Source organism: Heptranchias perlo, unplaced genomic scaffold, assembly GCF_035084215.1.
Source record: "Heptranchias perlo isolate sHepPer1 unplaced genomic scaffold, sHepPer1.hap1 HAP1_SCAFFOLD_613, whole genome shotgun sequence".
In the NCBI taxonomy this organism is placed as follows: Eukaryota; Metazoa; Chordata; class Chondrichthyes; order Hexanchiformes; family Hexanchidae; genus Heptranchias; species Heptranchias perlo.
Genome location: NW_027139637.1, coordinates 25,676 through 42,080, shown reverse-complemented (window position 1 = coordinate 42,080; position 16,405 = coordinate 25,676). Strand labels below are relative to the sequence as shown.

At 56.6% G+C, this 16,405-nt stretch overlaps 1 protein-coding gene across 2 annotated transcripts in view; it reads right to left on the bottom strand.

Annotated features, from left to right (window-relative positions):
- Positions 1-16,405, bottom strand: part of LOC137317336 (actin nucleation-promoting factor WAS-like) — a 39,278-nt gene continuing 22,873 nt past the window's right edge. The window contains exons 3-12 of one of the 2 annotated variants that reach the window (XM_067980747.1): positions 13,753-13,839; positions 12,758-12,875; positions 11,486-11,530; positions 10,814-10,864; positions 9,712-9,907; positions 8,810-8,852; positions 8,105-8,258; positions 5,438-5,901; positions 3,095-3,203; positions 1-800 (exon numbers count right to left, since the gene is read on the bottom strand). In XM_067980747.1, the coding sequence (XP_067836848.1) occupies positions 745-800; positions 3,095-3,203; positions 5,438-5,901; positions 8,105-8,258; positions 8,810-8,852; positions 9,712-9,907; positions 10,814-10,864; positions 11,486-11,530; positions 12,758-12,875; positions 13,753-13,839 (1,323 nt within the window). In that variant the 3' untranslated portion in view covers positions 1-744. The remainder of the gene's footprint in view (positions 801-3,094; positions 3,204-5,437; positions 5,902-8,104; positions 8,259-8,809; positions 8,853-9,711; positions 9,908-10,813; positions 10,865-11,485; positions 11,531-12,757; positions 12,876-13,752; positions 13,840-16,405) is intronic. The other variant, XM_067980748.1, reaches the window with a different exon arrangement.

Sequence of the window (16,405 nt, the reverse complement as noted above, 5' to 3'; positions counted from 1 at the left end):
TGGAAAACAATCATTTTATTGGCAAGAGAGACAGTCCTTCCATCGTCCCAGCATCAGCACGATGGGCCGAATGGCCTAACTTTCGATGGTCCTATGATTTCAGGCTGAAAATTGCGCAGGACAAAGACAGATGTGTTCGCTTCACACACAGATGTGGTCCTATCTGCTTAATTGCACTGGTTTCTTAATCGTAAGAAAATATTATGGGATGGTGACGTGAACATTGGGAAACGGGTGGCAGGATGGGGCAGTGGGTTGGACACCACTGGGATCTGGGGACAGTTCCAGGGAGCTTGACTCTGCATCTAACCCTGTACCTGCCCTGGGAGTGTTTGATGGGACAGTGTAGAGGGAGCTTTACTCTGTATCTAACCCTGTACCTGCCCTGGGAGTGTTTGATGGGACAGTGTAGAGGGAGCTTTACTCTGTATCTAACCCTGTACCTGCCCCTGGGAGTGTTTGACGGGACAGTGTAGAGGGAGCTTTACTCTGTATCTAACCCTGTACCTGCCCTGGGAGTGTTTGATGGGACAGTGTAGAGGGAGCTTTACTCTGTATCTCACCCTGTACCTGCCCTGGGAGTGTTTGATGGGACAGTGACCCCAGTGCTAACATCCCACACCCTGAAAAGTACAAAATACACAAGTGCGGAGAAAGGATAGAGAAAAATAAGTTGAGTTTAACGAGGGAGAGTTGCCAATGAGAGTCAGGGAATATGAAGGCAGCAGATAGTGGCTCGGTGTCTCAATCATCCCACTCATCATCAAACTCATCATCTCCTCCTTCATCTTCACCTTCATCTGCAACAGAGAAACACGCAGTGAGGAACTTTCTTCCATTTCCAGTTCGCCCTTCCCTTTCCCCATCGCAAGAGAAGGGCCGTTTGGCCCATCTACCCACTCCTACCCCAGTGTATCCACAGGATGCACTGCAGCAACTCGCCAAGGCTTCTTCGACAGCACCTCCCAAACCCGCGACCTCTACCACCTAGAAGGACAAGGGCAGCAGGCACATGGGAACAACACCACCTGCACGTTCCCCTCCGAGTCACACACCATCCCGACTTGGAAATATATCGGCCGCTCCTTCATCGTCGCTGGGTCAAAATCCTGGAACTCCCTCCCTAACGGCACTGTGGGAGAACCTTCACCACACGGACTGCAGCGGTTCAAGAAAGCGGCTCACCACCACCTTCTCAAGGGACGGGCAATAAATGCCGGCCTCGCCAGCGACGCCCACATCCCGAGACTCTCCCTGAATGAATGACCCGAGATCTTGAAGTCAATGCAGTGAAACCGACAGATACCACATTGGACCTCAGCACCCCTGGGCCGGGGAGTGGGGAGTGGGGGATTAACCAAGGGTCCTGCCCCTGATCGCGATCTAGTGACCCGTGAAAGAACGATTCCCATTTCTACAGCCCCTTTCACCACCTCAGGACGTCCCAAAGCCCTTTACAGTCAATGAGGTACTTTTTGAAGTGTGGTCACTGTTGTAATGTAGGAAACGCAGCAGCCAATCTGCGCACAGCAAGATCCCACAAACAGCAATGTGATAAATGACCCAGATCATCTGTTTTTAGTGATTGGTTGAGGGATAAATATTGGCCCCAGGACCCCGGGGAGAACTCCCCCTGCTCTTCTTCCAATAGTGGCCGTGGGATCTTTTACATCCACCTGAGAGGGGCAGACGGGGCCTCGGTTTAACGTCTCATCCGAAAGGTGGCACCTCCGACAGTGCAGCGCTCCCTCAGTACCGACCCTCCGACAGCGCGGCGCTCCCTCAGTACTGTCCCTCCGACAGTGCGGCGCTCCCTCAGTACTGACCCTCCGACAGTGCGGCGCTCCCTCAGTACCGACCCTCCGACAGTGCGGCGCTCCCTCAGTACTGACCCTCCGACAGTGCGGCGCTCCCTCAGTACTGACCCTCCGACAGTGCGGCGCTCCCTCAGTACTGACCCTCCGACAGTGCGGCGCTCCCTCAGTACTGACCCTCCGACAGTGCGGCGCTCCCTCAGTGCCGACCCTCCGACAGTGCGGCGCTCCCTCAGTGCCGACCCTCCGACAGTGCGGCGCTCCCTCAGTACCGACCCTCCGACAGTGCGGCGCTCCCTCAGTACCGACCCTCCGATAGTGCGGCGCTCCCTCAGCACTGACCCTCCGACAGTGCGGCGCTCCCTCAGTACCGACCCTCCGATAGTGCGGCGCTCCCTCAGCACTGACCCTCCGATAGTGCGGCGCTCCCTCAGCACTGACCCTCCGATAGTGCGGCGCTCCCTCAGCACTGACCCTCCGATAGTGCGGCGCTCCCTCAGTACCGACCCTCCGATAGTGCGGCGCTCCCTCAGTACCGACCCTCCGACAGTGCGGTGCTCCCTCAGCACTGACCCTCCGATAGTGCGGCGCTCCCTCAGCACTGACCCTCCGATAGTGCGGCGCTCCCTCAGCACTGACCCTCCGATAGTGCGGCGCTCCCTCAGTACCGACCCTCCGACAGTGCGGCGCTCCCTCAGTACTGACCCTCCGATAGTGCGGCGCTCCCTCAGTACTGACCCTCCGACAGTGCGGCGCTCCCTCAGTACTGACCCTCTGACAGTGCGGCGCTCCCTCAGTACTGACCCTCCGAACGTGCGGCGCTCCCTCAGCACCGACCCTCCGATAGTGCGGCGCTCCCTCAGTACCGACCCTCCGACAGTGCGGCGCTCCCTCAGTACCGACCCTCCGACAGTGCGGCGCTCCCTCAGTACTGACCCTCCGACAGTGCGGCGCTCCCTCAGTACCGACCCTCCGATAGTGCGGCGCTCCCTCAGTACCGACCCTCCGACAGTGCGGCGCTCCCTCAGTACCGACCCTCCGATAGTGCGGCGCTCCCTCAGTACCGACCCTCCGATAGTGCGGCGCTCGCTCAGTACCGACCCTCCGACAGTGCGGCGCTCCCTGGGAGTGTCGACCTGGGATTAAGGTCTCTGGAGCGGGGACTCGAACCCTCCCCCGACCCTCCGTGGAGAGAGTGAGACCCACAGAGCCCCGGTTGGAGTCGGTCAGAAATGGGAGGGGCCAAGAGGCGTTGTGTGGATTACCAGGCGGGGTCCTACCTGAGGAGTGAATAACTTTACTCCGCTGTTTCATCACCATCATAAGAGCTCCAACGAGCCCCTCATCCTCCTCCTCGGGTGCCTGGGCAGATTCTGGCGTGCCGGTGACCTGGATGGCAAGAGAGGGGGGTTGGAGGTTAATATTAAAAGCCCCGCCCATCGACCATGAGGTCCAACACAGCACTTACTTGGAGCACTGTGCACAGTTCTGGTCTCCATATACCTTGGTTAGACCACACTTGGAGCACTGTGCACAGTTCTGGTCTCCATATACCTTGGTTAGACCACACTTGGAGCACTGTGCACAGTTCTGGTCTCCATATACCTTGGTTAGACCACACTTGGAGCACTGAGCACAGTTCTGGTCTCCATATACCTTGGTTAGACCACACTTGGAGCACTGTGCACAGTCCTGGTCTCCATATACCTTGGTTAGACCACACTTGGTGCACTGTGCACAGTTCTGGTCTCCATATACCTTGGTTAGACCACACTTGGAGCACTGTGCACAGTTCTGGTCTCCATATACCTTGGTTAGACCACACTTGGAGCACTGTGCACAGTTCTGGTCTCCATATACCTCGGTTAGACCACACTTGGAGCACTGTGCACAGTTCTGGTCTCCATATATCTTGGTTAGACCACACTTGGAGCACTGTGCACAGTCCTGGTCTCCATATTCCTTGGTTGGACCACACTTGGAGCATTGTGCACAGTTCTGGTCTCCATATACCTTGGTTAGACCACACTTGGAGCACTGTGCACAGTTCTGGTCTCCATATATCTTGGTTAGACCACACTTGGAGCACTGTGCACAGTTCTGGTCTCCATATTCCTTGGTTAGACCACACTCTGAGCACTGTGCACAGTTCTGGTCTCCATATTCCTTGGTTAGACCACACTCTGAGCACTGTGCACAGTTCTGGTCTCCATATACCTTGGTTAGACCACACTCGGAGCACTGTGCACAGTCCTGGTCTCCATATACCTTGGTTAGACCACACTTGGTGCACTGTGCACAGTTCTGGTCTCCATATACCTTGGTTAGACCACACTTGGAGCACTGTGCACAGTTCTGGTCTCCATATACCTTGGTTAGACCACACTTGGAGCACTGTGCACAGTTCTGGTCTCCATATACCTCGGTTAGACCACACTTGGAGCACTGTGCACAGTTCTGGTCTCCATATATCTTGGTTAGACCACACTTGGAGCACTGTGCACAGTCCTGGTCTCCATATTCCTTGGTTGGACCACACTTGGAGCATTGTGCACAGTTCTGGTCTCCATATACCTTGGTTAGACCACACTTGGAGCACTGTGCACAGTTCTGGTCTCCATATATCTTGGTTAGACCACACTTGGAGCACTGTGCACAGTTCTGGTCTCCATATTCCTTGGTTAGACCACACTCTGAGCACTGTGCACAGTTCTGGTCTCCATATTCCTTGGTTAGACCACACTCTGAGCACTGTGCACAGTTCTGGTCTCCATATACCTTGGTTAGACCACACTCGGAGCACTGTGCACAGTTCTGGTCTCCATATACCTTGGTTAGACCACACTTGGAGCACTGTGCACAGTTCTGGTCTCCATATTCCTTGGTTAGACCACACTTGGAGCACTGTGCACAGTTATGGTCTCCATATACCTTGGTTAGACCACACTTGGAGCACTGTGCACAGTTCTGGTCTCCATATACTTTGGTTAGACCACACTTGGAGCAATGAGCACAGTTCTGTTCTCCATATAACTTGGTTGGACCACACTTGGAGCATTGTGCACAGTTATGGTCTCCATATACCTTGGTTAGACCACACTTGGAGCACTGTGCACAGTTCTGGTCTCCATATACCTTGGTTAGACCACATTTGGAGCACTGTGCACAGTTCTGGTCTCCATATACCTTGGTTAGACCACATTTGGAGCACTGTGCACAGTTCTGGTCTCCATATACCTTGGTTAGACCACACTTGGAGCACTGTGCACAGTTCTGGTCTCCATGTACCTTGGTTAGACCACACTTGGAGCACTGTGCACAGTTCTGGTCTCCATATACCTTGGTTAGACCACACTTGGAGCACTGTGCACAGTTCTGGTCTCCATATACCTTGGTTAGACCACACTTGGAGCACTGTGTGCAGTTCTGGTCCCTCATCCCTGGTACCATTCTGGTCAATCTCCTCCGCACCCTCCCCCAAAACCTTGACATCTCCTTATGATGCCCCCCCCAGCCAAATATCCTGCCGACTCACAAAGGCTGGTCATTTGGGTGAGGAAGCCACCCCTCCCCCTCTCCGCCCCCCCCCCCCCCTCCCTGCTCCCCTCCCCCAAAGCACTCACGGTCTTCAGTTGAAATCCCATGCGGATTTGATCGAGGAGGGCGCCTCGGCCCCCAGACGACTCGGACCTCTTCTGCTCCCCTTCGGAGGGCGGGGCGCGGCCGGCGGGCGGGGGAGGCGGCGGGACCCCGCCGAAGGCCGGGGGAGGGGGCGGCGGGGGAGGTGGAGGGGGAGAGGGCCCACCCCCGCCGGCGGAGGGAGGAGGGGGAGGAGGAGGAGGAGGCGGCCCTCCGGACCTCACGACGGGAGAGGGCGGGGGCCGCGGGACGCCCCGGCTCCCCGACTCCCTCCGGGGGGCGGGAGGGACCGGCCCCCGGTTGTGAGGGGGCGGAGGGGCCGGCCCCGAGCCGATGGGCGGGACAGGCGGGAGGGGCCCCTGTCTGCCTCTGTTGGCCGGGGCACCCGCGGGTGGGGGCGGAATGGGAGGGAGGGGTCCTGATCGTGTCGGAGGCGGGGGAGCAAAATCTGAAAAATGAGAAAACAATAAGTGTTATTTAGTCAAATTAATAAAGTCGCTCCTGTAACAAGTTTTCCATTTTAAATTTTCACATCCCTGTTCAATTAAAACTTCAAAAATCCTCGACGAATATACATTCCATTGAGGAATTTAAAAAACTCGACGGGAAAAGTGATCCATCCCCGGCTAAATAAAAAAGTTAAGGACGGTATTAGATTAAAGGAAGAGGCTTATAATGTTGCCAAGAAGAGTAGTCGGCCCGAGGATTGGGAGAGTTTTCGGAACCAGCAAAGGACGACCAAAAAATTGATGAAAAGGGAGAAAATAGAATATGAGAGTAAACTAGCAAGAAATATAAAAACAGATTGAAAGAGCTTCTACAAGTATGTAAAAACGACGAGATTAGTGAAAGTAAAGGTTGGTCCCTTAGAGGCTGAGACAGGAGAAATTATAATGGGGAATAAGGAAATGGCAGAGATGTTAGATGAATATTTTGTATCTGCCTTCACTGTCGGAGACACAAAAAGCAAACCAGAAATAGTGGGGAACCAAGGGGTAAATGAGAGTGAGGAACTTAAAACAATTAATATCAGTAGAGGAAAAAGTACTGGAGAAACTAATGGGACTAAAAGCTGATAAATCCCCCCTGGACCTGATGGCCGACATCCTAGGATTATAAAAGAGGTGGCTGCAGAGATAGTGGATGCATTGGTTGTGATCTTCCAGAATTCCCTAGATTCTAGAACGGTCCCCGTGGATTGGAAGGTGGCAAATGTAACCCCGTTATTCAAGAAAGGAGGGAGAGAGAAAACAGGGAACGACAGGCCAGTTAGTCTGACATCGGTCGTCAGGAAAATGCTGGAATCCATTATTAAGGAAGTGGTAACAGGGCATTTAGAAAATCATAATATGATTAGGCAGAGTCAACGTGGTTTTATGGAAGGCACTTGGAGCACTGAGCACAGTTCTGGTCTCCATATACCTTGGTTAGACCACACTTGGAGCACTGTGCACAGTTCTGGTCTCCATATACCTTGGTTAGACCACACTTGGAGCACTGTGCGCAGTTCTGGTCTCCATATACCTTGGTTGGACCACACTTGGAGCACTGTGCGCAGTTCTGGTCTCCATATACCTTGGTTGGACCACACTTGGAGCACTGTGCACAGTTCTGGTCTCCATATACCTTGGTTGGACCACACTTGGAGCACTGTGCACAGTCCTGGTCTCCATATACCTTGGTTAGACCCCACTTGGAGAACTGTGCACAGTTATGGTCTCCATATACCTTGGTTAGACCACACTTGGAGCACTGTGCACAGTTCTGGTCTCCATATACCTTGGTTAGACCACACTTGGAGCACTGTGCGCAGTTCTGGTCTCCATATACCTTGGTTAGACCACACTTGGAGAACTGTGCACAGTTCTGGTCTCCATATACCTTGGTGTGACCACACTTGGAGCACTGTGCACAGTTCTGGTCTCCATATACCTTGGTGTGACCACACTTGGAGCACTGTACACAGTTCTGGTCTGCATATACCTTGGTTAGACATCACTTGGAGCACAGTGCACAGTTCTGGTCTCCATATACCTTGGTTAGACCACACTTGGAGCACTGTGCACAGTTCTGGTCTCCATATACCTCGGTTAGACCACACCTGGAGCACTGTGCACAGTTCTGGTCTCCATATACCTTGGTTAGACCACACTTGGAGCACTGTGCACAGTTCTGGTCTGCATATACCTTGGTTAGACCCCACTTGGAGCACTGTGCACAGTTCTGGTCTCCATATACCTTGGTTAGACCACACTTGGAGAACTGTGCACAGTTCTGGTCTCCATATACCTTGGTGTGACCACACTTGGAGCACTGTGCACAGTTCTGGTCTCCATATACCTTGGTTAGACCCCACTTGGAGCACTGTGCACAGTTCTGGTCTCCATATACCTTGGATAAACACATGAGGGAGAAAGGAATAGAAGGATATGGTGATAGGGTGAGATGGAGTAGGGAGGGAGGGGGCTCGTGTGGAGCATAAACACCAGCATAGACTTGTTGGGCTGAATGGCCTGTTTCTATACTGTAGACTCAATGGACATGTTACAGGGATGGACTCTGTGTGGACTTCTCTCAGTTTTATCCCCCTCCCCGTGGAAGACTCCCCCTCCCCCCGAACTCCCTCCACCCCACCACATATCACCCATCACCTTGTTTCCTCATCTCATTCTTCACCACCTCCAGACCCCCCTGCTTCTCAATGAAGTCGTAGATGACTTTGGAGGTCTCAACGTCGGTTAACTGGTCCTCGCTGATTCCGGCCTTGGTGAAAAATTTCTTCAGGTCAGGGTCCATGTCGTTCGTCTGCGGGAAGAGCAAGGAAGTCCCGTCAGCCTGACGGACCCAATGCCTCCCGGGTCCAGCAATGCCTCCATTTTCAAACCCCTCCATGGCCATCTCGCCCCCTCCTCTCGCTATCTCTGTAACCTCCTCCAGCCCCTACGACCCTCCCAGATCTCTGCGCTCCTCCAATTCCGGCCTCTTGCGCACCCCCCGATTTCCATCGCTCCGCCATTGGCGGCCGTGCCTTCAGCCGCCTCGGCCCTAAGCTCTGGAATTCCCTCCCTAAACCTCTCCGCCTCTCCCTCCTCCTTGAAACCTCCCTCTTTCACCAAGCTTTGGTCACCTGTCCTAATATCGATGTGGCTCCTGTGAAGCCCCTCGGGGCCATTTTACTACGTAAAAGGCGCTATATAAATGCAGGTCCTTCTTTGATCCAAAGGTTTTTTTTTCCGACGGAGAGCTCCCGCTGGGGGAGTCTCCCTCGCAGGGAGCACACTTCGAAAATTACCAGCACAGACTGTACACAAGCCCTCTCCTCTTCACCGAGAGGGCGATGACAACTGGTTACTTACATCGAAGCCTTTGTTCGGGTCCCACCCAACATGTCCAACATGTCTGCAAATAAACAGAGGAGAATCATTGGCCGGGGCAGTCCCTCCAACCCTGCCTCCTCCCCGCACTCTGAGGCAGCCCGGACGCAGGGGAAGTCATTTAAACCTTTCACCCACCCCTCCCTCTCTCCGAAGCGGTGAACTGGGGTCGGGGGCAACTCATTAAAGGCCACGATCGGAGGGTCAGTACCGAGGGAGCGCCGCACTGTCGGAGGGGTGGTACTGAGGGAGCGCCGCACTGTCGGAGGGTCGGTACTGAGGGAGCGCCGCACTGTCGGAGGGTCAGTACTGAGGGAGCGCCGCACCGTCGGAGGGTCGGTACTGAGGGAGCGCCGCACCGTCGGAGGGTCAGTACTGAGGGAGCGCCGCACTGTCGGAGGGTCGGTACTGAGGGAGCGCCGCACTGTCGGAGGGTCAGTACTGAGGGAGCGCCGCACCGTCGGAGGGTCGGTACTGAGGGAGCGCCGCACTGTCGGAGGGTCAGTACTGAGGGAGCACCGCACTGTCGGAGGGTCGGTACTGAGGGAGCGCCGCACTGTCGGAGGGTCAGTACCGAGGGAGCGCCGCACTGTCGGAGGGTCGGTACCGAGGGAACGCCGCACTGTCGGAGGGTCGGTACTGAGGGAGCGCCGCACCATCGGAGGGGTCGTCTTTCGGATGAGACGTTAAACCGAGGCCCCGTCTGCCCCTCTCAGGCGGATGTAAAAGATCCCAGGAAGAAGAGCAGGGGGGAGTTCTCCCCGGGCCAAACTTTGCCCACTCATTGCCGTTTGAAAGCTCGGACTTGTGCCCAGCTTCGGCCTTTGACCTGGCGGGCAGCGTTGCCCTTCGACCCCTGCGAGCGCCGCGCGGCTGCCCCTCACTGGAAGTTGCTGGGCGCTCCGATGTCCGCCTTGGTCATTTTCTTCTTGCCCTTGTCTTTCCCCTTCCCCTTCTTCTTGTCAGCGGGCGCTGGAGTCTGCATCGCCCGGTAGCGGTACGGTGTGATATCCGGATTCTGAATCGACATCGTCATCATGGGGAGCGCGGAGCTGGGAGACGGAGCCTGGAACCCGGGACCTGGGAAAACGGCAACCGGGAGAGGGGGGAGAATCAGACAAAGCGAGATCAGAAACCCCACCAGCTTCCCCCCCGGGGAGGGACCCCGCGGGACAGGCCACCCCCCACCCTCCCTCATTCAGTGCAGCTCCCTCTCCCCTACCCTCCAACTCAATGAGGCTGCCACTGGGATGTAGGCCATTCTCCAGTCCTCCCTGCCCCCTCCCCTTCCTCGGTCCTCCCCTCCTCTCCTCTCCCCTCCACTCCCTTCCCTTCCCCTCAGCTCCCTCCCTCAGTCTTGCCCTCCTCTCCCCTCCCCTACCCTCCTCTCCCCTCCCCTACCCTCCTCTTCTCTCCCCTCCCATTCCCTCCCCTCCTCCTCTCCCCTCCCCTACCCTCCTCTTCTCTCCCCTCCCATTCCCTCCCCTCCTCCTCTCCCCTCCTCTCCCATCCCCTTCTCTCCTCTCCCCTCCCCTCCTCTTCTCTCCCCTCCCATTCCCTCCCCTCCTCTACTCTCCCTTCCCTTCCTCTCTCCCCACCCCCTCCCCTCCCCTCCCCTCCCCCTCCCCTCCCTCCTCTCCCCCTCCTCTCCTCTCCTCTCCCCGTCTCCCCTCCCCCGCTCCTCCTCCTCCTCTCCCCTCCCTTTCTCTCCTCTCCCCATCTCTCCTCCCCTCCCCTACACCCCCTCCCCTCCCTTCTCCTCCCCTCCCCTACACCCCCTCCCCTCCCTTCTCCTCCTCTCCCCTCCCTTCCCCTCCCCTCCTTCCCTTCCCTCCCCTCCTCTCCCCGAGTAAGAGACGAGAGGGGGCTGTGAGGGGGAGGCTGGAGGTGAGAGAGGCTCCAGACCAGGAGGGCCCCCCCCTCCCTCCCCCGTGAGCCTCTCCAGGTATGGGCGCAACGTCCCAGTCTGATTGGAGGGAGACTCACCGTTCGAGTCGGCCGGGGGTACCTGAGGGAGAGGCACCGATACTCTCCTACCTGAGGAAAGACAGACAAGCTTTAATATTCGACCGTGAGAGGCACCCCCTGTGCTTGCAAACCCCCCCCCCCCAAGTTTGTGCATTCCCCCCTCCTCCCAGTGTTGACCTGGGACCTCCGCAACCCCCCCCCACCCAGCTGCCTGCCTGGCCCAAAGTGGCCCCCCCCCCCACCGCCCCCGTTCTCGAAGCGTGAGCCTGGGTGGGATATTCGACTGGGTGGGGCATCGCCGCCGAGCTGTTTGGCGGGGTGGGTGGGGACGCGGGCGGGGTGGGTGGGGCAGCTCAAGGCTTTCGCGGCCTGTCCCCGCTGTGGAGCGACATGACGGGGAGAGGGAAAAGCATTTCCCCGATTGGAACGGATGGAGGCCCGAGACTCAGGAGGGCGAACATTTACCCCAAGTTCAAGATAGGCTTTGCCCCCCGCCCCCCACAGCTCACTGGGTTAATACCCCACCCGGGGCGGGACCGAACCCCACCCCCCCCCCATACAGGTTAGGAAAAGTCCAGGCTTCATTCTCGGCCTGCACTGGGTTCGCAGTGAGAGTGCAACGGCAGAGGGAATCGGCACAGGAGGATCCCACAATCAGAGAATGGCAGCGAGTAATGAAGTGTTACTCACCCTCGGGGACCTGGGGCGGAGGTGGGGCTCCAACATGGCGTTTCTCTGGAAAAGGAGGGAAACGTAGAGCGATTTAGACCAGGCCTTGACCAGGTTAATCAGTCCCGGGGCCTCCGAATTCACCATCTCCTCCTGTCCAGATTACCCCCAACCCCGCCTCAAACAACCTCGCCCTCCCTCGATCGGCACTCGCCCTCCCTCGATCGCCCCTCGCCCTCCCTCGATCGCCCCTCGCCCTCCCTCGATCGCCCCTCGCCCTCCCTCGATCGCCCCTCGCCCTCCCTCGATCGCCCCTCACCTTGTCTTGATCACCCCTCATCGTCCCTCGCCCTCCCACGATCGCCCCTCGCCCTCCCTCGATCGCCCCTCGCCCTCCCTCAATCGCCCTCGCCCTCCCTCGATCGCCCCTCACCTTGTCTTGATCGCCCCTCGCCCTCCCTCGATCGTCCCTCGCCCTCCCTCGATCGCCCCTCGCCCTCCCTCGATCGTCCCTCGCCCTCCCTCGATCGCCCCCACCCTCCCTCGATCGTCCCTCGCCCTCCCTCGATCGCCCCTCGCCCTCCCTCGATCGCCCCTCACCTTGTCTTGATCACCTCTCACCCTCCCTCAATCGTCCCTCGCCCTCCCTCGATCGCCCCTCGCCCTCCCTCGATCGCCCTCGCCCTCCCTCGATCGCCCCTCACCTTGCCTCGATCGCCCCTCGCCCTCCCTCGACCTCCCCTCACCCTCCCTCGATCGCCCCTCGCCCTCCCTCGACCTCCCCTCGCCCTCCCTCGATCGCCCCTCGCCCTCCCTCGACCACCCCTCACCTTGCCTCGATCGCCCCTGGCCCTCCCTCGACCTCCCCTCGCCCTCCCTCGATTGCCCCTCGCCCTCCCTCGACCTCCCCTCACCTTGCCTCGATCGCCCCTCGCCCTCCCTCGACCTCCCCTCACCTTGCCTCGATCGCCCCTCGCCCTCCCTCGACCTCCCCTCACCTTGCCTCGATCGCCCCTCGCCCTCCCTCGACCTCCCCTCACCTTGCCTCGATCGCCCCTCGCCCTCCCTCGACCTCCCCTCACCTTGCCTCGATCGCCCCTCGCCCTCCCTCGACCTCCCCTCGCCCTCCCTCGATCGCCCCTCGCCCTCCCTCGACCTCCCCTCACCTTGCCTCGATCGCCCCTCGCCCTCCCTCGACCTCCCCTCACCCTCCCTCGATCGCCCCTCGCCCTCCCTCGACCTCCCCTCGCCCTCCCTCGATCGCCCCTTCGCCCTCCCTCGACCTCCCCTCACCTTGCCTCGATCGCCCCTCGCCCTGTCTTGTTTGCCTTTGTCTGATTTTTTCTTCGATGATGTTTTGAAATATTTCAGCTTCACATTCATCGGTGAAGTTGAGGCCAGCTTCACAGTCCTGAGGGCACGAGACGATGGATCCAGATTACTGACCACACATTACACGGATTAATAACTCCGCACAGAGAGGGGCCAACGTATCGACCTCGAATTTACAGCAAAGGAGCAGGCCGTTCGGCCCGTCGTGCCTGTGCTGGCTCTGTGAACGAGCTCTCCAATTAGTCCCACTCCCCCCCCTGCTCTTTCCCCTTCCAGTATTTATCCAATTCCCCTTTTGAAAGTTATTATTGAATCTGCTCCCTTTCAGGCAGTGAATTCCAGATCAGAACAACTCGCTGCGTAAAAAACATTCTCCCCCCTCTGGTTCTTTCACCAATCACCTTAAATCTGTGACCTCTGGTTCCCGACCCTCCTGCCACTGGAAACACTTTCTCCTTATTTACTCCATCAAAACCCCTTCATGATTTTGAACACCTCGATTAAATCTCCCCTTAACCTTCTCTGCTCTAAGGAGAACAATCCCAGCTTCTCCAGTCTCTCCACATAACTGAAGTCCCTCATCCCTGGGACCGTTCCAGTAAATCTCCTCTGCACCCTCTCCAAGGGCTGGACATCCTTCCTAAAGTGCGGTGCCCAGAACTGAACACAATACTCCAGCTGAGGCCCAACCAGTGTTTTAGAAAGGTTTAGCATAACTTCCTTTGCTTTTTGTACTCGATGCCTCTGTTAATAAAGCCCAGGATCCCGTCTGCCTTTTCAAAAGCCTTCTCAACCTGTCCTGCCACCTTCGAAGGTTTGTGTACATACACCCCCAGGTCGCTCTGATCCTGCTTTAAAATTGTACCATTTACTTAATATTGCCTCTCCTCATTCTTCCCACCAAAGTTCATCACTTCACACTTCTCTGCCTCAGAGCAATCAAAGTAGTGACTTACGTCAGCAGTGAAAGTGTGGAAATATGGTCGCGGGGCAGAGTATTTGATCTGGTTATACAGTTCCTGCTCCCAAATCAGCTTCCCCTCCTGCAAAGCAAAGGAATGCAATTAAACCTCTTTACAGAAAGGAACTCCCGTTCCCACAGCCCCTCTCACCGCCTCAGGACGTCCCGAAGCCGTTTGCAGCCGATGAAGCACTTTCTGAAGTGCGGTCACTGTTGTAATGTGGGAAACGAGGCAGACAATTTACGCACAGCAAGATCCCACAAACAGCGATGTGATAATGAGCAGATCATCTGTTTTAGTGATTGGTTGAGGGATAAATATTGGCCCCAGGACCCCGGGGAGAACTCCCCCTGCTCTTCTTCCAATAGTGGCCGTGGGATCTTTTACATCCACCTGAGAGGGGCAGACGGGGCCTCGGTTTAACGTCTCATCCGAAATACGGCCCCTCCGACAGTGCAGCGCTCCCTCAGTACCGACCCTCCAACAGTGCGGCGCTCCCTCAGTACCGACCCTCCGACAGTGCAGCGCTCCCTCAGTACCGACCCTCCAACAGTGCGGCGCTCCCTCAGTACCAACCCTCCGACAGTGCAGCGCTCCCTCAGTACAGACCCTCCGACAGTGCGGCGCTCCCTCTGTACTGACCCTCCGACAGTGCGGCGCTCCCTCGGTACCGACCCTCCGACAGTGCAGCGCTCCCTCAGTACTGACCCTCCGACAGTGCGGCGCTCCCTCTGTACTGACCCTCCGACAGGGCGGCGCTCCCTCAGTACAGACCCTCCGACAGTGCGGCGCTCCCTCTGTACTGACCCTCCGACAGTGCGGCGCTCCCTCAGTACTGACCCTCCGAGAGCGCGGCGCTCCCTCAGTACCGACCCTCCGACAGCGCGGCGCTCCCTCAGTACCGACCCTCCGACAGCGCGGCGCTCCCTCAGTACCGACCCTCCGACAGTGCGGCGCTCCCTCAGTACCGACCCTCCGACAGCGCGGCGCTCCCTCAGTACTGACCCTCCGACAGTGCGGCGCTCCCTCAGTACTGACCCTCCGACAGCGCGGCCCTCCCTCAGTACTGACCCTCCGACAGTGCGGCGCTCCCTCAGTACTGACCCTCCGACAGTGCGGCGCCCCCTCAGTACCGACCCTCCGACAGCGCGGCGCTCCCTCAGTAGTGAGCCTCCGACAGTGCGGCGCTCCCTCAGTACTGACCCTCCGACAGTGCGGCGCTCCCTCTGTACTGACCCTCCGACAGGGCGGCGCTCCCTCAGTACAGACCCTCCGACAGTGCGGCGCTCCCTCTGTACTGACCCTCCGACAGTGCGGCGCTCCCTCAGTACTGACCCTCCGACAGCGCGGCGCTCCCTCAGTACCGACCCTCCGACAGCGCGGCGCTCCCTCAGTACCGACCCTCCGACAGCGCGGCGCTCCCTCAGTACCGACCCTCCGACAGTGCGGCGCTCCCTCAGTACCGACCCTCCGACAGCGCGGCGCTCCCTCAGTACTGACCCTCCGACAGTGCGGCGCTCCCTCAGTACTGACCCTCCGACAGTGCGGTGCTCCCTCAGTACCGACCCTCCGACAGTGCGGCGCTCCCTCAGTACCGACCCTCCGACAGCGCGGCGCTCCCTCAGTACTGACCCTCCGACAGCGCGGCCCTCCCTCAGTACTGACCCTCCGACAGTGCGGCGCTCCCTCAGTACTGACCCTCCGACAGTGCGGCGCCCCCTCAGTACCGACCCTCCGACAGCGCGGCGCTCCCTCAGTAGTGAGCCTCCGACAGTGCGGCGCTCCCTCAGTACTGACCCTCCGACAGTGCGGCGCTCCCTCAGTACTGACCCTCCGACAGTGCGGCGCTCCCTCAGTACTGCCCCTCGGTGTATCGGCCGAGATTATGGACTCAAGACCTCTGGAGTGGGACCCAAACCCAAAAAATTCTGACAGCGGCAAGAGAGGATACCCCTGTTATAGTGAAACCCTTTTATAATAAATCTACCCTGTTATAATGAAACCTTTTAGAATAAATCTACCCTGTTATAATGAAACCTTTTATAATAAATCTACCCTGTTATAGTGAAACCCTTTTATAATAAATCTACCCTGTTATAATGAAACCTTTTAGAATAAATCTACCCTGTTATAGTGAAACCTTTTATAATAAATCTACCCTGTTATAATGAAACCTTTTATAATAAATCTACCCTGTTATAGTGAAACCTTTTATAATAAATCTACCCTGTTATAATGAAACCTTTTATAATAAATCTACCCTGTTATAGTGAAACCTTTTATAATAAATCTACCCTGTTATAGTGAAACTCTTTTATAATAAATCTACCCTGTTATAATGAAACCTTTTATAATAAATCTACCCTGTTATAGTGAAACCTTTTATAATAAATCTACCCTGTTATAGTGAAACCTTTTATAATAAATCTACCCTGTTATAGTGAAACCTTTTATAATAAATCTACCCTGTTATAGTGAAACTCTTTTATAATAAATCTACCCTGTTATAATGAAACTCTTTTATAATAAATCTACCCTGTTATAGTGAAACTCTTTTATAATAAATCTACCCTGTTATAGTGAAACCTTTGATAATAAATCTACCCTGTTATAATGAAACCTTTTATAATAAATCTACCCTGTTATA